The sequence below is a fragment of the Antedon bifida genome, chromosome 3 (assembly GCF_963402885.1).
Source record: "Antedon bifida chromosome 3, ecAntBifi1.1, whole genome shotgun sequence".
NCBI lineage: Eukaryota > Metazoa > Echinodermata > Crinoidea > Comatulida > Antedonidae > Antedon > Antedon bifida.
In genome coordinates this window covers 7,277,952-7,301,106 of record NC_136228.1, presented here as the reverse complement: position 1 = coordinate 7,301,106, position 23,155 = coordinate 7,277,952, and the positions used below count along the sequence as shown (strand labels likewise).

The following is a 23,155-nucleotide window of genomic DNA, read 5'->3' as shown; positions in this document are numbered from 1 at the left end:
TAACTTATCTCTATCTTTTAATGATGATCATTGCTATTTTTTTAGATATAATAATTCTTATCTATTCCCAATAATAAATGTAAAAAAAAAGTAATACCAGGGAAGAGTGAAATACTATCTATCTATCATTATTTGTCATGGTTCATGAATATTCATGAGCATTATTGATCTATATTAGAGCATTGTCATTATTGAAACAGATGGACAGCATGAGGGCTATTGTTAGGATATTGATTGTGTATTAACTTAAAAGGTAATTTAATATGACATGATTATTCAGGTCACAGTTGCGATGATTGTACCATGGTATATAGCCACACCCAATGGTTCATAACCACACCCATTTATAGAAATATCCTCTAAATTAGTACACAACTATAATAAATGATATTTAGCATCAATCTGTTTTAGTATTCGATATTTCGACATTTGGTTAAGTGTGTCATGTATTGCTGTAGAGAAAAATAATGAAATGAAATATTTTCCTTTTTCAGATGAATTATCAGAATAGAGTTATAAAGGCTGTCTGTGACAATACTATACAGTAGTATGATAGAAGTTTATACTGTACAATCAAATTTATCTAATCTGAAAGAGAATTAAAAAAAAAACATGGCACTACTACAATTAATTTTGGTGGGATCATATTTATTAACACTGTGCGGCAGTCAAGATACGGGTACATGCGTAGATCGTGCTTGTTACCCCGTATTTCGTGACCTTATTGACACCATTGCAAACAGGACGCTATTTGCCACTTCCACTTGTGGAACCCCAGAAAACGAGTTTGAACTACGCACTTTGGGTGCTAATGAGTATACATACGATCTCATGATTTGTAATTCTACCATCGAGGAATTCGCTCATCCTATCGAACTTCTCCGAGATTTTACTCTTCAAACTGTTCTGGATCAAACGTTTGACGCACCGGATCTGAGTACGTGGTGGCAGTCCGAGAACGAAGTCACGTCCATCCAGCTTACGTTATCTTTGTTTAATGATCTGCTATTTCAAGGAATGACAATCGCTTTTAGGAGTCCGAGGCCGCTTTATATGTTCATTGAAAAAAGCCATGATAGAGGTTCGACCTTTGAACCTATGCGTTACTTTGCTGATAATTGCCAGGAACGATTTCCCTCAGTACAAGTAGCGTCGTCGCATTCTTACTCTGGATATGAAGTTGTGTGCATGGAGACGTATTACTTTGGTGATCAGGAAACATTTATTAATGATGACGATGAACAACAGGTAGCACTTAAAACAGCATTATATACCTTATATTACCATTTTTAGCCTCAGAGGGCCTGGATATAAAATTTGGCAAAACTTAGCAGGATTATACAGTTGGTGTTTCAGGGCTTAAAAATGGTTAAATGAAGTGCTAAACTTAACCTAATGTCCTATAGTTTGCAGTGAAATTTCCAAAATTTAGGCTCCCGTTTGTTTTGCCTATGTTATAATTCAATTGCATTATAATGGATTTATCGAAGTCTTTTTTCATTAGCCTTAATTAGAGGGTGGAATATACTCAAATTTTAATAGATTAAACTTGGTCATAACACTACAGCACTTATCATACATATCGTACATATCATATATCTTCCTCACTCTCTATAATGCATTATTATTAATGTATATTATAATACCACAGCTTCTAACTTTTTAAACATTTTAAATGTGTTATCTGTTCTGAGAAGTTTAATTAACATTTCTATATTTCAGGTAATTTACAACCCAGCACAAGAAATTGGGCCAGATTTTGCAATGTATGAAATACAGCAATATTTCATTTTATCCGACATTCGAATAACGCTCGGTGAAGCTGGCGATACAGGGCATCCGTTGCGTAACTACTTTGCCATTGCTGATTGGGATGTACAGGGCCAGTGTGCTTGCTACGGACACGCAGAGCAATGTGTAGGCATTGTAAGTAATCCGGAAAATTCACTTTGCGACCACCGATGACCTAATCACAGTACGTTATGTTAATCCGTTGTGTGGCATGCTGGAAAGTGCTCACTCACCTTTGACACAGTTTTGGTGGTTTCTTGATCCAGACTATACACATCAATTGACATGACCTTGTTCCTAGGTCATTGGTCGTCGTAAGCTGATAGCTTCCAATTGATAACATACAGTAATACATATTTCTAAAAATGATCGATTTTGAGGTAAAACCTTGTATTTGTGTCCCAAAATTGTCATCTACTGTCCGGGATAATTCGTCATGAATTACTGAACTGACATTAATTCTTTTATACTTTAAATTTATTAAACCTAAACAAGACTGTTTGTCAATTTTTTGCAATTGAACTTTTCATTCTCAAAACTCATACATGAATATTTTATTATATGTATAACAATTTGTGTGATGTCTTATTCCCCAGGATGAAGCTGACTGTGTTTGCCAGCACAACACAATGGGTAAAAACTGTGAGGAATGCATGCCGTTGTTTCAAAACAGACCTTGGCAGGCTGCGATGGGAAGCAGTGCTAACGAGTGTGAAGGTATCACTCATCCATTCAATTTTTATTTCTCCCTTTTTCATTCATTTGTACAGTAATTCTTCATTTATTAGTTATGTCAAGTGATCTAATAGATCGCTTTATTCATATATATGATTCGATCAAATTAAGTACAGATATGGTAATAACTAGTTAAATAGTGTAAAAATAACATAATTATATCAGGCAATTGTGACATAGATCTGAAGCTGTTTATTATATGCTCTATCAGTTACAAACTGAAAGCTGATCATCATGTCCATATATGGGCACATCACATTTTTTGTCACATACATTTTGATAGTGTAAACAGAGCTTTAGAAAAATTGATTTATGAACCTTAACAAAATTTGGAGAGATTTTTTTTAAAGACGGTTTACCGTAAACTGAACTATTTTATATCTCTATCTCTATTAGATTGTGAATGTAATGGCCGAGCAGAATCATGTGTATTTGACCAAGCGAAACAGTACGGTGTGTGTATTGATTGCACCGAGAACACTCTAGGAGACAAGTGCGAGATGTGTATGCCTGACTTCTTTCGCAATCCTTATTTGAACCCTGAGGTGAACACGACATGTATAGGTGAGAATATGTTTGTGGTTTCTAGTCCATGTATAATGTAATGTTATTTAATATTATGTTGTATTGAGTCTATCAAACATTTGGTATGTACCATGAGAAAAACCAATATTCTCACTCCTGAGGATGATCGAAGTATATTGATTGAAAAGTCGAGAAACTCAACAGTTCTTTTCATAACTATATACACATGGTGTACTGCAAACTGTATATAAAAAAATAAGCTAGTTTTGACATTTTCAACTAGCAAGTTGCTGGCTATCTAGGTTGAATTTCAAGCCCTGGTTTTTATATACAAGATATTTTATTTCTAAATAGAGCTATATAATTAATCGAATTCCTTGTACTCCCATTAACAACCAATTTAATTTTGTTTTGTGATGTTTTAGTATTTGTGTTCTGTTTTGTCATCTGTGTAGCACAGTTTTTGTTGGCTGATTTGGGGACCTTAAGCCCTGTCTACACTATCAAACTTTATGTGCCAACAAAATGTGATGTGCCCATACTGTATATGGACATGATGATGTCATATCATACTATAATTTGGGCACATCACACAATTGTTGTCAAACTAGTTTGATAGTGTAGATAGAGTTTTAAAAACATTACAGTAGCTAAACTTATCTGTTTTATATATTTTTTATCTGTGCTAAATGAATCTGTTGTTTGAAATCCCTAAATACCATTTAGAGGCTGAATCTTTATATGGATGTGTTGATTATTGCACTCGTAAGTAATTATATTTAGATGTACTGTTTGCCTGCATTTTTTGTTTTGTTTTTTGTTTTGTTTTATGTCATTTCTTAATCGTGAATGCGCTGTTTACACAGCATTTACTTGTCCAATATCTTTGTATTAGAAAGTAATAGACATATTCAATACTTCTCAAGAATATACTTTTGCTATATTTATATTACAGTAATTTATTGAATGTCAAGAATAAGATATGCTAAGAACAGTTCATTAATCCATTATAACATCTTTTCATCAAAACTTTTGAATACCATTGTGCCACATGAGTTTCATTGTTGTTATTTATACTGGGCGACCTCTTCAGTCAAAGACTGGTCTCCCAGAGGGCCCAGTCATGATCAGTAGCTGTACTATTACACCGGGGTAATCCCCTACTCGTCTCAGAGATGTACTAGGTTCTTTAAAGTGCACATGAGCTAGATGTGTACACTAGACCTACAGTTTATAGTCCTTATCAAAGAAGATTCGTTCTACCACCAGAATCATGGTGTGAGTTAGCCTCGAACCTTGCTGATGTTTATACCTAGGTCCACTACTATACACTTTCACTGCATGTTTCACCGCAATTTTAAAACATTTTTTACTTCTTCACTTTGTAAATTTATCTTTTTAAACCATCATTTCACAATTTTAGAGGGTATGTCTGACCCTTTTGGATGCATAGTGTACTGCCATGGTAGGTATAATATAGTAACATCTTTACATGGGTCTGAAAATTTATTTTCAAATAAATAAATAAATAAATACTTTTTACTGGTTTTGGGGTTCGGACGGTAAACATAAGTAGATTTTACAAAATATGATAAGATATTTATTGTCATGTTTTTATGACAATTTTATTCATATTTAAAAGGGGCATTATTTATTATAAAATAAACTGTATTTTTATTTATTATTTTTTAAACATTTGTTTATTTTTTCTATAAATGCATGATGCTTCTCTTTCTTTTGAAAACATTTTTTTGCATGATATTATAAAACCTATAAAATATGAGAAAAAAACAAACAATTTGATATTTAAAATAGTGGTGGTACAAATATATGTTTTTTTTATTGGAAGTATTAAAGTATTCAAATGTCTTCAGTACAATAAACTCTCCCAATACCTGGTTCTCTTAAAACTGGAAACTCTCCAAAACCAGACATTTGTTAAGGTATAGCACTAAAAGTCCCAAATTCATTTTCACCCTTAAAAATATATTTGGAATACCAGACTTTTCTGAAACCAGACATACTGTATTGGGAGAGTTGATGTATTACAATATTATTATATTTTAATTTATATTTAGCCCAAAAAACTTGATGTAAATAAATTAAGTGGGTTTTAACAAAAACTTCCACTTTGTGCAGTTTATGGTTTGTTAAACATTTAGATTATATAAAAATGTACTGTTAAACTTTCTGTCATTTATGAATTTTTTAAATAAGTAATACCATATTACATGCCTTCCAATTGTGCACATGCGCCAGGTATAGGTAAGGATTGATGGATTAACATCCAATTGGAAGGCATCTAATGGTGGTGGTCTATCCAGCCGAAGCTGATCATTAGGGACAAAAGTACATCATGACAAGACATAAACATGTAACAATAAAAATAAATATAATTTATAAAGATAAAAGAAAGCACAAACAATTTTGGTGACTGGGTAGACAGAACCCTAATACAGGAACAAGATGTGCCTCTCTCTTTGTTCCAATCTTTCCCTGGTTCTTCAAGATTATTCAAGTTATTAAAGACATATTATATTTTTTCCTCTCCATAGCATGCAACTGTACAATGATCGGCACGGTTACAAACACTATTTGTCAGGAGTTTGACGGGCAGTGCATGTGTAAAGCAAACGTTCAGGGACGACAGTGTGACGAGTGTATGGATGGATTCTGGGATTATTCCATTCAACACGCTTTTGGTTGCGTAGGTATGAACAATAATATTTTATTCATAATGACTTTTAGATTAATAAAGATTTTGGTATCGTAAATTTATAAATTTAAGAGGGGGTGAGTCAATTTTTTGGTTTGACTCCACCCACCTGCATCTGTCAAATAGGAACAGATCAATGTAATAGATTTAATAAAAACAGTTTTTGTTACTGTAGTTTTACATTTTCTTAAAAACAGCTTGCCAATGTGATTCTCGTGGTAAAATTGAAGAAGATGATTTCTGCGATAAGACGACCAGTATATGCTACTGTAAGAAAAACGTTGAGGGTGACACATGTGATACGTGTAAGGTAAATAGGAATTAGTAACAATTATTATATACCTCGTTTCCAGATCACCCCAGCCCAGTAAATATTTGTATCATATATTTCTAAACTACTTTATAATATTAACATTAACATATTGTTAAACTACTTTTTGATTGAAGGTTGGAAGTTACAGTCTAGCAGCTTTCAATGTAGATGGTTGTCTTTTGTGTGATTGTGATGTCGGCGGCTCAACCACATATGACTGTCCAGATCCTCTAGGCCAGTGTGTCTGTAGGCCTCGTTTGGTTGGTAGAACCTGCAATGAGGCCCAAACTGGATACTATGTCCCCAAATTGGATTCAATCATGGTAGAAGGAGAACTGCCAACTGCAATTAGTACAGGGGTAAATGTCTTTAATGATACTTTAATTGGTGCTCAGATTAAAGCTCTGTCTATACTATTAAACTAGTTTGACAAAAAAAGTGTGATGTGCCCAAATATGGTAGGGATATACCCAAATATGGGCACATATTTTGTTGTCACATAAAGTGGATGCTAATAGAGTTGAACTATATTAAGGGGACACCTCTGTGTGACACAAAGTGTCCACTAAATAAATGAGCATATCACAAATAGGGGTTGGCCATATAAACATATTGCTTTTCGTTCGTTTCAAGGGTAAAGTTTCTCCATAATAGTGATGTCCCTTGGCAATTTGCCTAAAATGAGAATAGTTGTGTCCGAAGGGAACAGTTTTTCTGTATAGTAATCATATACTATTTTTTCTTTTAGGAGATTGTGTTGGAGGAGAGAGCTGGACATGGAGTAGGAGGGTCAGTGACTGGTCAAGGATTCCTGGTGGTTGGTGAGAATACTGTCATCACCTACATGGGACTAGAAATACCAAAAACCATGAACTATGTTATTGTAGTACGCTACGAGGTAAGGAACAAAGTATTCTTGACGAGAAGTAAAGCAGTAGTCTAACTTAGGGAGTGGGATTATATTTGAGTATGGGATTATACTCATAATTATGGTATTAATAATTATTAATAACAGAAACGAACCACATTATCTTAAGACCTTACTTTTTATCCAGTAGCATAAGTATTGTTAGATGCTCTGTTCTTGGTAGGGCGCCATATAAGAGCTTATAAATAAAAATATAAGAGCTTATAAATAAAAATATAAGAGCTTATAAATAAAAATAATAATAAAAAAAAAACTTTGTTAATACCAATGACGCAGGTATGAATCATTTTGTATGAATAAATATAATACAAATTATGATAATAATAAATAACCTGTTTTTTTTAGTCCAACAGTGATTGGGGAAGTGTAACTGTCAATTTTGAACAGCTTACCCCCGATCCTTACACGTGTGCTGGTACCATTTATGATGGTAGTGTTCTTACGGCTACGAACGACCTGATGGCTATTGGTGAAGGAGGTTAGTAAAACAAAATTAGCTATAGTAGAATATAAATTTTAAAAATTGCTAATTTTTGTATCATCTTTCATCATATGCATCCAACAGCGAGTAACTCACCATTTAGAGGATGGATAAACTATTTAATAATTTATCGTGCTTATAAACTAAGTCTCATTTGAGGCTTAGAGAGTGGAGTTGAAAGAATCGTGAGTTACAACCCTGGCACTAGGTCAGGATTGATCCTAGCACAGATACTTTCAATCAATTTTTATTTGAAAAGAGAAAATACTTTTAATTGTTCTGGACAATATTGTTTAAATAATTATTAATTATAATTATAATATTTTTTGTTGTATGAAACAATTGATATTATATGAAACTGAAAGAGTTATGTCAGAGGGTAGGTTTAAAATTAGTCAAATGCTTACTCTGAACAATTGACTTACTGTACCTTCATCGAAGAACATTCATCCAACTTTTGACTTTCTCTTATAAATTGTTTTAATATTTTTAATTTACCCACTGCATACAGGTTTTACTGAAATGGGAATGCTTTGTCTTCGAGCAGACAGTGTCTATAATGTAACAATAAACATGGCAGCTGGGTCACTTGGCTCAGGGTCTCAACTTCTACTAGACTCGGTATGTAAAAACAAGCTTCTTCATTTCCTACAGTGCAAATTTTATACCATTTTCAAAAAGCAACAACTTGTAACCAGGTTTGTATAGTGTGAAAACAATTTTCTGGAAATTCTCCCTAGATTTCATCGCTGTGAAATGTCGGAAGAAAAACACACCAATGAGAGGCCTGTTTTTGCTCAGAGTTGTTACTGAGCGTGCTTGTATTGCCCTGGTATTAAACTGACCAATCATAGTAATCAAATAGCACGCAACTAAATTTTCTCCCAAGATTTCTTATGGTTCGTGTATGTGTGTATGAAAACGTGTAATAATTTATGCAGCTCTTGGATATCTAAATCTCATTTTAATTTAACTTCCTTTATTTCAGATTGTAGCTCTGCCTCAATTGGAGGAGGTGACTGCCTATACTGCCAATACAACATCAAATTACACCAAGTTTGGCATGGAGAACTGTTGGAATCACCTATTTGGTGTAAACGATACCATGAGGGAGTTGTTAAACTGCTCAGACTATGAATTCTCTATCATGGCAGAAGTTTATAATGGAGCAATACGTATGTATTAACAAGGCAATCTAACAACAGGACACTGAGCTCGCCTTGCCAAGATAGGAACTTGTAACAGTCCTTTGATCTTATGTCTGGCTGTGACAAATACCAACAGTACTGTACTATGTACATATTCTCTGCGGCGTGTGGTGTCTGTAAAGGGGCATGTAACTGATCATATCGCAGCCACAGATAAAACCTTTGATCTCAGGAGCTCAGCATCCTGTTGTTAGATTGCCTTGGTGTTAATAACAATATTTTGTTTACATATTATATTATATCAAGTTTTACTATTTTTTATTTTAATTACAGATTGTTATTTCTAATCTCAACTTAATGTTCTGTTTCAGAATGCTCGTGCAATTCTTTGGGAACTGTGCGTAACACACGATGCGATAGCCATGGTGGGCAGTGTCAATGTGAAGATGGCGTCATCTCGTTGTCATGTGATTACTGTGCAGCGCATCACTATGACTACGAGTCTGGCTCAGGATGTACAGGTAATGTTCTAAGCCCAAGTTTTCAAGATGTACTTGAGCCAGTGTATTGGAATAGTGCCACCATGTCATCATGTAATCAAAATGTTCAAATACCTATAATTTGTAATTTCAGCTTGCGATTGCGACCCAAATGGGTCGGTGCGTCTGGCTTGTAACTCTACTGGAGGATGTGAATGCCATGTGGATGTCATTAATGAGAAGTGTGATTCCTGTCGGCCTGAATATTATGGTTTGTTCGATGGTAAGTTATTTAAAATATATACATTAATTAACACAGTTAAATTTTCCCCAATTCAGAAGCATTTTAAAATGCACAATGTCACTTTGGTACCAAACAAAGTTTAGAGGTGTCCCCTGTATAGAAGTGTGTGTTAAAACATATGTTTCTGCTTGTTTGTTTCATGAAAGTGCCCCCTTAATAGGAGTGTCTCCTGAATAGAGGTATCACAAAGGAGCCATTCTACTGTATAAAGCTCTGTCTACACTATCAAACTTTATGTGATAAAAAAATGTGATGTGCCCATATATGGACATGATGATGTCATATCACTACCATGTTTGGGCACATCACACTTTTTTTGTCAAACTAGTTTGATAGTGTTTAAAAAAAAAGATTAAAAAGACTTTAAACACTGTGATATTTTTTGTAGGTGACGGTTGTGTGCCCTGCACCTGTAACTTGAACTATGCTTTTGACAACAATTGCGCAGACAGTGGACAGTGCGCATGTAAACCTGGTGTTGGTAACCGGGACTGTGTGGAGTGCTTACCAGGGTAAGAACGGGAGCTAAAATTGAGCAAACAAGAGGCACAAAGTGTCCATATGATACTGACTGTTTACCATGTAGTAATTAGGACCAGAAGGATCAGTAGCAGATTGAGCCTTGAGAAAAAAATAAGAATGTCTCACTAAAGCTCTGTCTACATTATCAAACTTTGTGACAAAAAAATGTGCCCATATATGGACATAGTGATGTCATATTACTACCATATTTGGGCACATCACACTTTTTTTTGTCATTACTAGTTTGATAGTGTAGACACAGCTTTATTTTTTAAAGTTTTATATATTTATGTAATATGCACCTATATTGTTATATTTTCTCCCAGTTTTTACAATTTAACAACTACTGGCTGTACTGCGTGTGAATGCGGAGTTGATGGCAGCCAGAATGAGACGTGTGATAATACTGGAAGTTGTTATTGCAAGGCTAATACCGTAAACGCAAAATGTGATACGTGTAGGCCAAGTAAGACATATGAGTATTTTTAAGTATCTTTTTTTATATTGAATTAAATATTTTAGGACACACTTTCAGCTTATCTGACTGGTCTGTTTTGAGGAGATCTATCTCCTCTGACTTTTCACTGTTTCTATACGAGCAGTGGAAGTAGATAGTTTGAGTAGATCGTATTAGTGACCAGTCGAGTACATCTTATGCTAGATACTTCGGAAGTTATTAAATTATTTATCAATTATTTATTTTAATAGCCACGTATGGATATGGTCCATGGAGTGAGACAGGTTGTATACAGTGTTTTTGTTCTGGTCGTACATTAGACTGTTCAACTACAGAGGGATGGGTCAAATATACCCAGTTAAGCTATTGGTCATTTTTAAACCAGGAAGCCGTTGAACCAAGGTGGACAGCGATAGATGGCGATAGTGTTGAGGTTCCAGTCGTTGACCTACCGATTTTGGATGCAGTTGACCCCCGGTGATTATATTTGATTAATTTTTTAAAACTTTTTATATTTAATTATTTATGTAGACTGATGTTAAGATTTGGTTGTTGTAAGCCTTATTTTTTTCGGTTTGTTTGTTTTATGTTGTAGATTAGATTGAAAAAATATGAATAAATTGTATTTATAATCATAAATAAAATTTTATTTTAAAGATTTATTCTCGACCTGACAGACCCGACCAACCTGACAGAAACAGAACTGTTCTTCATTTCACCTGCAGAATACGAAGGTGACCGCCGCACTGCCTATGGTCAAATGCTGACCTTTAGACTGAGCCAATCCACCATTGCGAACCAGACGATGTCATTGGACGGAGATGTCTTCATATATGGCAATTATGCAGATGAACCTCTTGTTAACTCACTCAATGTGACCCCAGGATTAGACAGCACTACTTATGAGGTAGATTTGATATTATATCTTGAATATTCTAAAGCTCTGTCTACACTATCAAACTTTATGTGACAACAAATTTGACGTGACCATATATGGACATGATGATGTCATAACACTACCACATTTGGGTATATCACTACCATATTTGGGCACATCACACTTTTTTTGGTAGGACATCTGTATATAAAACAGAAGAAATGGTTGACTTTTTTTCCTGTCAGATTCTCTCATTGTTACAGTATACACATTCTTCTTTTAGTATAAGATACATGAGAACTATTGGTATATTGGATCTCCAATTGGGCCTCAAGCTGAATTCACTCAGCTCATGAGAGTGCTAGCAAGTATTAGCTATATCAAGATCAGAGGCAGATATACAGAGGTAAATTGAGTGATCAGAAAGACATTTATATTTAATTTCAAAATCCTTCCTTTTTAAGGCTCTATATCATATCACATTTATTCAATTAATGAAAACTTTAACAATAAACAATATAAACAAATTAAAGATGTCATTAATTTGGATCAAACTTAGAGGCCAAGGCCTGTCTCAGAAAGACCCAATAGTCATACAGATGTACTGAATGAAAATATTGATAGGTCGAAAGAGTTAATTAACAGTGATAATGAATGGTACTAAGCGTTCCCCCTTTTGTAAACAAATTGTCATGCTGGACCGTTTAAGAAATGCTATTGTCTATACTTGCACTTTTCCATGGCCAAAATCCTCATGAAACATTTTCACAATTCAACACATAAACATTCATTATTTGTATAATAATGTTTTATTTATTTTTTAGTTACCTAGGGAGTCAGTTTACCTTCATGATGTGGCGCTAAGCTACGCAGTGAATGAAACTGAACTGGATGAACCAATAGATGGTGAACGTGAATTACTTGGCAATGTTGAAAACTGCCAATGTCCTGTTGGGTATGCTGTGAGTATTTGTCTAACCACAAATTTGTCAAATACCCGTCATTTCGGTGATCATAACATAAAAGTTTTAATATGTGAATACTAATAATTATAAAAACCTGCCAACTTTTTCAGTGGCCAATGAGCGAGACATTAAATTAAAATGATTTATATAGCGCCATCTACGGTATGTTATAACCCAAAATATTTGTGAAATACGCACTCTATTTTTTTATGAATTGAGTTGGCTTTCCTGTACTACATCAACCAAAAAATACAAATAAATATAGGCGTAGGTTAATTATTCTTAAATCAATTAAATAATGTGCAGTCCTAGGTTATTTTTTCTTCAAAATAGGCAAGTTAATTTCAAAATAATGTTTTTTCTGAATATGTATATGGATGTGTGATAAGTAGCCGTGTACGTGTGAAGCATAACAAATCGGCCCTCATGCGTGAGAGTTGGCAGGTATAATAATAATATTACCATTATCATATTTTTAGGGTTTATTCTGTGAGGTATGTGCTCCTGGATATACCAGGGAAATACCTGGCAGTGGAACATTTGGTTTATGTATTCCGTGTTCCTGCAACGGGCACACGGAGGCACCATGCGATCCTGATACCGGCATTTGTAACATGTGTGGTGATAACACCGCTGGCGAATACTGTGGCCTTTGTGCTGATGGTTACTATGGTAATGCTGAACAAGGAACCGAAGGTATTAAGATTGTTTCAATTTTCTATGTTGTGTTCTATGTCTGTTTAATTCAATTCAATTTATTCCGGATTTTACAAAACAAACAATAACACATACATCACACATGCTAGACCCGGGAGACTCTAACAGCAAACTCAATAACTTTTGATGGGACGATATATTTAAATTAGAAAATTGACCTGGCTATGTTCCAAATCCTAAGACCTTAACACCGTGACCTTTTATTAATGTTTTTCTCACAAATTATGTTTAGTAATTTAACAATCAATAAGTCTTTTAAACTTACTATTAACAGTGTTATTATTTATTGGTTTAGAATTATGTTTGGAAATTTAAATTTGGAAATTTATATATTTAGGCAAATTGCCAAAGATAACCATAAGCGAATTCATTCACTAACCTTCAATCCTGTTCACAAGAAAAACATATACACAAGATGCTCTACATAAACTAAGTCTTATTTCAAGTCTTTGGGAGTGGAGTTGTAAATTGTCATTATAAACCCAGGACCCTTGATTTGGTAGCAGAGCATCATAACCACCAAGCCACAACTCCACTCATATTTGGACATAAACTACCTTTTCAGATGATTGCCAACCTTGTATGTGTCCTGGTCCCGCTGGTCAGAATTCATTTGCGGCTACTTGTGACGATAATGGTGTCTGCGAAGGCTGTGCTACAGGTCACGCAGGTCAACAATGTGAATACTGCCTTGAAGGCTACTATGGAACACCACAAGATTTCTTGGTAAGTATTGCAAAAATAATAAATTCCTTAATCTCAACCTTATCCATGTACATACACATTTTGTGAAAAACGATTAATTGTACATTCAAAATGGTACTATAGGTATGATCAACTAGCATTCGTGTTCCCACCTAATCATCCATTCATCATAGAAGTACTGATGAAGATATCAATCTGTGGCGACAATAGAATGGACCCGAGACCATTTTAAAATAAATTTGTCATTGAAGATATTCTCACCTTCAATAGGCCTATTGGTTTATGGTTGACCGTGCCACACGTAGAGAAATTTGGTAAACATTAGTGGGGTTGGATTATATACTTAATATGCATTAACGAGGGATTCACCAAAATATTGTGTCTGAATTTAGCTTGGATTGGTGGGTGGGATTATACTCAAGTGTGGGATTATAGTTGAGTGATATAAAGGGATTAAAATGATAGTAATTACAGTGTAAGTGGGATTAGACCTCATTATAAAAAGAAACAAATACTAATATAAATGTTTTTTTTTATATTTGTAGAACCGAGGTGGGCAGTGTGTGGCTTGCTTCTGCAGCCTTAGTCCTCATCTTTGTAACAGCATTACAGGAGACTGCCGCAATTGTACTGGGAACACGGACGGTATGGAGTGTGATGTGTGCAAGTTTGGTTACTGGGGAAACATAGAAAATTGCCAAGGTAACTGCTATTGCAATAGAAATAATTTGTTGTCTTTGAAATAAATCGCTCTCCTATACATATATATACACTATTATCACAAACGTTAATTAAATTTATTTTATTATTTCTTCAGTTTGTGATTGTAACTCGATTGGAAGCATCGGCAATTGCACGCAAGATAGAGGGCAGTGCTACTGTTATCCAAATGTTGTCGGTGATCAGTGTACAGAATGTGCCCCACTAGCCTTTGGTTACAATGACACTGAGGTTGGCTGCACAGAATGTAACTGTCACCCAGAGGGAACAACAACTGGAGCATTAACACAATGTGATTTGGTGAGTCATTGACTTTTGACCTTTTCATTAAAGATGTATTGTCCCTTGAAACACAAAAAAATGAAGGTCAAAATATTCTAAATTTAAATTGGCCATATCAAAGTAATATTAAAGTTATTCACTTTAAGTCGAAAATTCGAGCCAAAAGCAACAAGTTTACGTAATTAACAGGTAAATTAGTTTGATTACATTTCATCTGGAAAATCGTCGGTAGCGAAAGTAAACAAAGATTTCAAACCACGAGTACGCATTATGCATATGCTAATTAGGATTGTTTACAACTCGTCACGGTTGAGAAGGTATTTTCACACAGATCGCGAGGAAGTTTTATGATTATGCATACAGAGTAGCCAAACAAGCGCGTTTCATTATGGGATATGTTTTGATCGAAAACTTTGACTGGAAGTCAAAGTTATTTTTTTAACAAAAAAACGTCTGTATTTCAGTTAAATGATTTTTTTTTTCGACAAATTTTTGGTGATAATAACTATTAAGATACTTCAAAATTACCCACCTTTTTTCGAAATCTGTTATTTTTTATTTTTTTGGAATTAGTCAAAGGGACAATACATCTTTAATATACTGACGAGCTGAAATAATTTTGATGCATGATAGAATTCCTGGATCCGCCTTTATTTGCCCATGTCTTAATTGTTCATTCATTCATTTTGTCTTTTCTAAATTTCCTTCGTGTTTTCTAGATCACTGGTGAATGTCCGTGTAGAAACCGTGTAATCGACAGACAATGTGATAACTGTATTGATGGATACTATAACGTGGATCTAGGATGCATTTGTAAATATTTTATCAATTACATCTTTTAAATAAACTTAAGGTTGACTAACAGAAAGCTTAGAATATATTTGGTAGAGAGTATTTTTTTTTTGTCTTGTGTGGGTTCGTCCCACTTTTATTATGATACTCTGCTATAAATATAATGATAAATATATATATATATGTGTACATTTATATAAAATATTTTTGTTTCTCTCATTTATAAGATACAGTGTTAAAAGTAGGTCCCATAGATATCCATTTAACTTGAGTTTTAAATGTTTATATTGTGTGACTATGGTTAATAAATGAAAACAATGCTTACCCACCTCTGCCACAATACTGTGATTCAACAAATCATTGCGTCCCTATCGTTATAGACAGACGAAGGGGCACCGTTTGGTGGTAGCACTCGACACAAAAGGCCTAGTAGGCTGCAAGTCGCAGGTTATTCCCCATTTTACTACAAATAATTGCCTCTTTCTTTTTGATTTGATGATTATTTTATTTCCAAAACATTATTTCTTGTTTAGTGTGCAATTGCAACGCAACTGGTACCGAGCCCTTATCATGTGACTCAGAAACCGGACTCTGCACTTGTGACGTCATCACTGGTCAGTGCAGCTGTAAAATACCAACTATCGCAGGCCGAGCATGCGATCGATGTGGGCGTGTGGACAGCGTTGATGATATTGTTGAAGAGGTATTTGTCGGGAGCTATCCTATGTGTGACCCTTGTCCCGAGTGCTTCCAGGATTGGCGGGAGTACATTGAAGAGCTTGGCGGTGTTTTGACTCTACAATATAGGACCCTTCTAGGTGAGATATTTTTATGAGGGGTTATTGTGTATCATAGCAAAGCATTGTTTATTTATTCTTTTATTGCCAATAAAATAGACATACATTACATGAAACAAAAAAAAGACTGAGGTGGTAGGCCGGGTCCTAAAAGTGAACCGATTCACTGTAACATAATAGTATGTGACATTTATCATCTTTTTAAATACTATATAAATAATATACAGTATATAAATACTATACAGCAAATAACATTTTTTTGTTCAAGTTTGATAGCCACATTTTATTATTATTACTTTCTTATACAATTGTCTCTTTTCTCTATGCAACTTTTTGTTAGAATTAGATTATAAAATAAACTGTTCTCCGTTTTTTTTAACAGTAGTTAAGTAGAAAATATAATTTTTTATTTTTTTATAAATAATTAACTAAATAAATAATAAATTTAACTTGCAGAGCTTCTGTACCATTATGATAATTTAACGGTAGCAGAAATCAACGATACGTTGACCTACATTAGTGGAAACTTGACCTACGCAGATCAAGCAATCATGGAGGAAACTGAGGGCGCTACAGAGCTCTTAGTAATCCAGGAAGGCTACATGAATGTAAGTTGATCACAAAATCAAAACTACGATTCACCAAGACCATTATTTTTCATTATAATATGTGTTAGTATCTCATGTGTATAAAGGATTGTGTAAAAATAAGTAGATTTAGTAAGTTTGATTTTATGTTGTAGGTATCAGAAAAAATTGTTGAGGTGACTGTTTCCTTAGACTACATGGTGGAGTTCATTACCAACGTAACTATATTTTCTGAGTCGGTGAGGGATTTTGATGGCAACATAGAAGTTGCTCCTGGGGAAATACGCAACACAATGCAGTTGGTAGCTGAGCAGGAACAGCTACAATATACACAAGATTCATTGTTTAACTCTGGCGCAACTTCATGGGGTACAATCGAAACCTTATACCAAAATATATCAATGTCGCTCAATCAGATCAGTGTACTTCGATCCGAGGTCTCGTCTCTTCTAGCTCTAACGAATGTCGCTGCTGAGGAGCGACAAATCACATTGGATATCATTAACAGCCCAGTGATAGAAGCTGAATACGAACACAACGAGGAACAGTTAGCCGCTATAGAGGTGATTCAACAAACGTACGAGACAGGACCGATTGTCTTTGATTCGACAGCTGCAAACATATTGGCGTTAAGTACGAATGAAACGGCAAACACTGCATTGGAAGAATCTCAACAGCGTTATCAAGAAGCTTCAGCTAAAGTGTATGAAAGTGAAATAGCACGATTTAATGCATCCAGCGCTGAACAGAAGGCTGCTATTTCTGCAGCAACTGCAATGTCTTATGAGGTTTGTTGTGTCTGAATTATGTAAAACATCTGGCATATTATTTTTTATTTTGGTCAATGTTTGCCAAAAACGAAAATGTCAATTCTTCTTACTTCTTATCTGAATGATGGATGAAACATAAGCCAGCACCTTGATTGGTCCTATCATCGATCAAGGGCTTCTCTCGTTCAGTGCCAACCTTAACCAGAGGAAAGGCGCAGATTCTTCTAAGATTTTTTTTTTTAGCACACTATAATTTGATAGTAGTTTTTTTTAAAACAATTTTTAGAGCCCTTTCTTGTTTGGCTATGTATTCCAATCCTCTGATTGAAACAGTTTAAAAAATTACAGAAAAATAAAACAAATTTATACACCATGGAATTAAAAATGCACTAATTTACTGTATGTTTAATTTTTAGGACGCTGCTTCCTTGGCAAGAAGCGACATGACAAACTATTACATACAAACCTTAGATGCGTATGGCAGAGTAAATGACGCCCAAGTTACCAATACCGAAATTGCTGTCATCTCAGCTGAGGTCCAGTCGCAGTCGTTGAGGCCAGTTGTTGAAATGCAGCAATTGTCCGTACAGATTCAGGGAACATCGCTCCAAGATGATCTGGTACAGACTCTGTACAATGACGCTAAGACAAAGGAAGGAGAGGCAGAAATCACATTAAATATGACGATAGATGCTCAGTAAGTGGATACTGTTTAATGTCAAGCTTTTATTCACTTGATCAAATCACACTTTGAACAGTGCCCAGAGGCAAAAAAACCATTAAAATATGTCGAAATAGGCTAAAAACGCTCAAGGCCTCCAGTGTTGGGGGGCCATTTAATGTTCCTAAACCAGGGGCCTTAGGCCTCTGTGTTACGCCACTAACTTTGACCAGTCAAATGAATGACTCCTGTAAAGATTTAACAAGTCGACCTCTCAATTTCAATATTGGCTGGCCGACCTGGCAAGTTTTGGTACACAGTTCTGCGTTGCATCATCTTGTCCTTAGTGTCTACTACAGTAGAACTCCTGTTAAAATGTCCCTTAATAGGGATGTCCCTTGAATAATTAAACACATAATCAAGTGGGGTCTTCGTTCGTTTCACAGGTAAGTCCCACCTCAATAGGATGTCCCCTGAATAGAAGTTGCTACTGTTTTAATGCTATGGTCAACCCCAGTGTTAAAACACAAAATCAATTGTGCCTCACTTGTTTCACAGGAAAGTGTCCCCTTACTAGGGTTGTCCTAAAAGTTCTACTGTATTATTTTTCTATAGACATTTTCTATTTGGTATTAATTTGTCCTTGCAGAGTGGCCACACAAATGGTATTTGATGAAGTTCAAACTATTGAACTTAACATAAATGAGGCAGAGATCACAAGAGGTCAAGTTGCACAGAGTCTATCAAATTCAGATACAGCTATTGATAATATCAATTCTGTTGTACAAGCAGTAAGTTTAGTAATTTCTTAACAAGAAAACCTACACCAAACACCACCATGTTAAAGAACTTGGTACTCTATTAAGAAAGATTAGGGGATCATCTCCAGTGTGCTGATATAGGTAGACGCTGCACTGCCAGTGGTGTAACAGCTATGAGCACTCACTGGCTAAACCCAGGGGCCCTGGAGCTTATGAGGGCCTCTGAGCAGTGCCCAGAGGAAAAAACAGGCATTAAAATATGTCGAAAAATGCTAAAAATGCCCAAGGCCTCCAGTGTTGGAGTGCCACTTAGGGTTACCAAACCAGGAGCCCAGGCCTCTGCGTTACGCTACTGTGCACTGCTGGCTGCAATTAGAGGACGATAATAAATTTCTTTACTTTTTACACATCTCACGCCATATAGCGCTATACATAATATTACTACACGCACACGCCTAAAAACAGAGGCTATGTCTTGTAAAAACAAAATCAAATATATATAGTACTGTAATAGAAAATAAAAACAAAGTTGTTAATTTATTCAGTAGAATTAAAAAAAATATACAATTTTATTTAGGTTCAATTAAAAGGTGATGACTCTGCTGCAAAAGGCTTGTCAACTGCGGAACTTATTGACATTGTAAATGAAGATATAACTGATAACGAAGATTGCTTCCGGTTAAAGCGAGCTCAGGCGGAAAACGCAGCAGAGAGGGCGGTAGTTGCAAATTCACAGGCAGATACTGCAAACACAGTAAGTAAATAATCATTTATTCTACATTTTAAGAATCATTACTCAATGTTTAATTTATGATAAAGGTTAGCTTATGTCCTATGATACAGGCATAACATGTGATACATATGTGACCCTGTCACAAAGAATTGTCCTATGACACAGGCATTCATATGATACATATGTGACACTGTATCAAAAAATTGCCCTATGATACTATAACAAATATAGATACAGTACCGAAAATAGGATAAATTATATATATTTTACTTACTGATTTACTTGATTATAGAAGCGTAAGCTATACGCCCATCAATGTCTTAGGTCAGGTCAGATTTCAGAAAAATAATATTAAAAATGTCGTTAATATCATCAGATATACGAGGAGAATGTAGTACTACAGACTACACTGGACACCCAAGTTGAAGCTCATCTATCAACTGCAACTACTAACGCCAATCGAGTTGAAAACGTGTATAATGATGCAATTAGCCTCCGTGAAGATGTTACTAATACTCAGAATATGGAGGATCTGTCTGGTTAGTATTCGTATCACATATGTATCATGTGATGCCTGTATCATAGGACAATTCTTAGATACAGAGTCACATGTGTATCATATGTGATGGGTGTATCATAGGACAACATAACATAGAAGCATATTTATTATTTGTTATCTGCACTTGGCATTCTTTCTGTGCTCATTTTCAAAAGTACATGCAATCTCTGTACAGACGGAGTTAAATTAAACAAATTTTCATTTAAAAAATATATATATATCCAATCTGCAGACAGTACTGATTCAGTTGAACTCATCAGTGCAGCTCAGGTTTCGAAATAAATATGTAACTAGTACAATATATATGCTGAGCCAGTTATGTGGGACATGGTAAACTGATTATGAACACAAAAAGTGCACAAGCTCAACGAGCGTGCTTTGCAAAATGCTAATAGTATTAAAAGCGCTTGAGAAATAAAACTACTACTACTATACTATGGTGGACTTATTTATTGTTTAATAGTGCGTACTATTGCACGCCATGTGACCCACAATCGTGCAATCAAATGACAGGAATGTATTTAGGTGTTATTTAATATTGTATATTTGCCTTTCACAGCAATGCTTGTACAGTACATGCAGCAACGTTCCAAGATGGAAGAACTTGAAGTACAGATGTATAACATGGATTTGGACTTGAACGCTATTCTTGCAAATCTTGTAGGTGCTGGAGATGATGGAGAGGTTCAATGTACTAATTAAATCAATGAATGAACAATAGATTAATTTCATATTACTATTTGTGCCAATTTTTTTTTTATTCAAAATATTCATCGATATTAAACCAGTCATTTTAACTTACCTTTCAAGACAGTTTCGTCGAGCTGTCAGCTATACTTCATCAGTGGTTGTTATTCCGATAACAAGTTTTACATTAAGTACAATTATTTATGAAGTACATGGGATAAATTGAGGTGCTTTTATTGAAAACGACTAAACCTGTTATCAATGCAATCATAGTGTTTAAAATGCTTGCCTTATATTCCCAGAGCTCTAGTTCTAGTCTAGTAATTAGTAGTTTCATCATGTTTAAGGAGATGTGGTTTAAACTAACGCTTTGTCTTGATTAGTTTTGTATTATGAATATAATAATGTGTGCTAAAAATGGCTGGCAAGTAAATTAAAGTCAATATAAATAAATAATGCCTGGCCAACCCCTAGTCACCCATGTTAATAAGACAATTTGTTAGGTACTGGCTGATGATATCCCCTCTATTCTGAATTAGCTTTAAATCAAATGCAATGTGTGTTGGGATTTGTTTATAGGCATATGATAAAATTCAATAATAATGAATTTCTACTTTGTCCAAAAATTTAATTAAGATGAGAGAAAAACAATAATAATAATAAATAATTTATCATTGTTCTTACTAATAATATTGAGCTAATCATATAAAAACGAGTATCATGTATCGATATGGAAAAGCAAATAATATAGGATGATATTATTATTTGTACGGAAAAAGGGAATTGCTTTTTTAAACTTGGCTTTTATAATTTATACCTACTTTGATGGATCAAGAAATTAATATGTAAATAGTTTCATAAATAGATTTATTTATTTGTATATTTCAACAATTTTTAAATAATTTTAACAATTGTGTTGGTAGCATTTAGTATCATATATTTCCGTCCAAGCCTTGAGTACATTTAACATTTAAATAGTCTAGATGATTTTCTTATATATTTGCAAGAAATCTGTTTTCAGAGACGGATCCAGTATTTTTTAAAGAGAGTAAAGAGAGTTAGATAGATAAATAGATATTAAAATGGTGTTGAGCGTGTCGCCCCCATCCCAGGTTGTTAATTATTTTATTATAATTTTTTTCCAAATATTTTAATAATATTTAATCTGAGAATGTACTTAATTAATTATATATTGTATAAATCTTTTTTTTTAATGAATTCTAAAAAAACTTTTAGTACAGTATCTTTATTGTGTAAACTAATCTATGGCTTCCATAACTTTATACTGTATGTGTGTGTTATGTATTGATTGCTTTTTATTGTGCGAATAAGCCTACTGTCCTAAATATGTACTTTTCATTTTTATTTATTCATTTTTTTAAACATTTTTGGTGTCGTTGAAACAAAAACCTTATTTTAAATAAAATCTAAAATTGATGCTGTCTTTTGTACGTTTTTGTTGCTCAATATCAGACTTAAAGATTCAACCAATAGAAACAGAGATAAATAAAAGTTGTGCACGTGGTGCAAGAACAGCAGACGATAGTCAACTTTTTGAGAGTAGGAGGCGCGCCTACTACGTATGTTAGTTTATAGTTCACGTGTCGCACGTCAGGAATAATTTATCGTATCTACGGTAAATTATTATCCTAGTAGGATTTAATATTAGAAGATTATTACATCTTTTTATAGCAAAGGCATAATGGACACTATCAGCAAGTCATTTACTGTTAAATTAGGAGTTAAGGTATGTTAAAGCTGAAAAACCTGACCTAGGCCTACCTGGCCTCCTCCTGGAACTGGGTTATGTTTTTTCTGTTTATCACCAGGATGTAGGGTACATCTCCCTGGCTGTATTACAGCACGTGATGTGTGAGTAGGTGTAGCTAGGCTAGGTATGTCGTCACAGGACGGCAGGTAGGATAATTGATATTATGAACATCCATCATAATATTATTTCTTTCTAATTAAACTTGTTGTAATTGCTATATTATTAGTGTCCATTGTTAATTAATTGGTAAGCAGTGGGATGCTGCTCATGCTGTTCATTTTATTTTTACATCTTTAAATTGGCGCGTCAACCAGGCAGCTAACCACACCACATGGCCAACCACATTGCGAGGGCGCTATAACGAATAAAACT

The 23,155-nt window shown here is 34.5% G+C and overlaps 1 protein-coding gene across 3 annotated transcripts; it reads left to right on the top strand.

Annotated features, from left to right (window-relative positions):
- Positions 1–534: 534 nt before the first annotated feature.
- On the top strand, positions 535–22,449 carry LOC144838580 (laminin subunit alpha-3-like). Of its 3 annotated transcripts, none has more exons than XM_078693997.1 (33): positions 535–1,248; positions 1,723–1,926; positions 2,388–2,508; positions 2,923–3,090; positions 4,475–4,516; positions 5,607–5,762; positions 5,965–6,077; positions 6,215–6,439; positions 6,829–6,978; positions 7,354–7,486; positions 8,001–8,110; positions 8,478–8,664; positions 9,009–9,158; positions 9,271–9,399; positions 9,809–9,932; positions 10,269–10,408; positions 10,651–10,876; positions 11,057–11,306; positions 11,560–11,682; positions 12,101–12,238; positions 12,721–12,937; positions 13,524–13,684; positions 14,209–14,365; positions 14,481–14,683; positions 15,385–15,478; positions 15,991–16,275; positions 16,711–16,862; positions 16,997–17,629; positions 18,028–18,308; positions 18,922–19,063; positions 19,611–19,787; positions 20,143–20,305; positions 20,885–22,449. In XM_078693997.1, the coding sequence occupies exons 1-33, from the start codon at positions 613–615 to the stop codon at positions 21,025–21,027; spliced, it is 6,333 nt and encodes a 2,110-aa protein (XP_078550123.1). In that variant the 5' UTR covers positions 535–612; the 3' UTR covers positions 21,028–22,449. The 3 variants fall into 3 exon arrangements, with proteins under 3 accessions (XP_078550123.1, XP_078550124.1, XP_078550125.1); XM_078693998.1 differs by lacking the exon at positions 4,475–4,516 and adding an exon at positions 3,778–3,816; XM_078693999.1 differs by lacking the exon at positions 4,475–4,516.
- Positions 22,450–23,155: the final 706 nt, after the last annotated feature.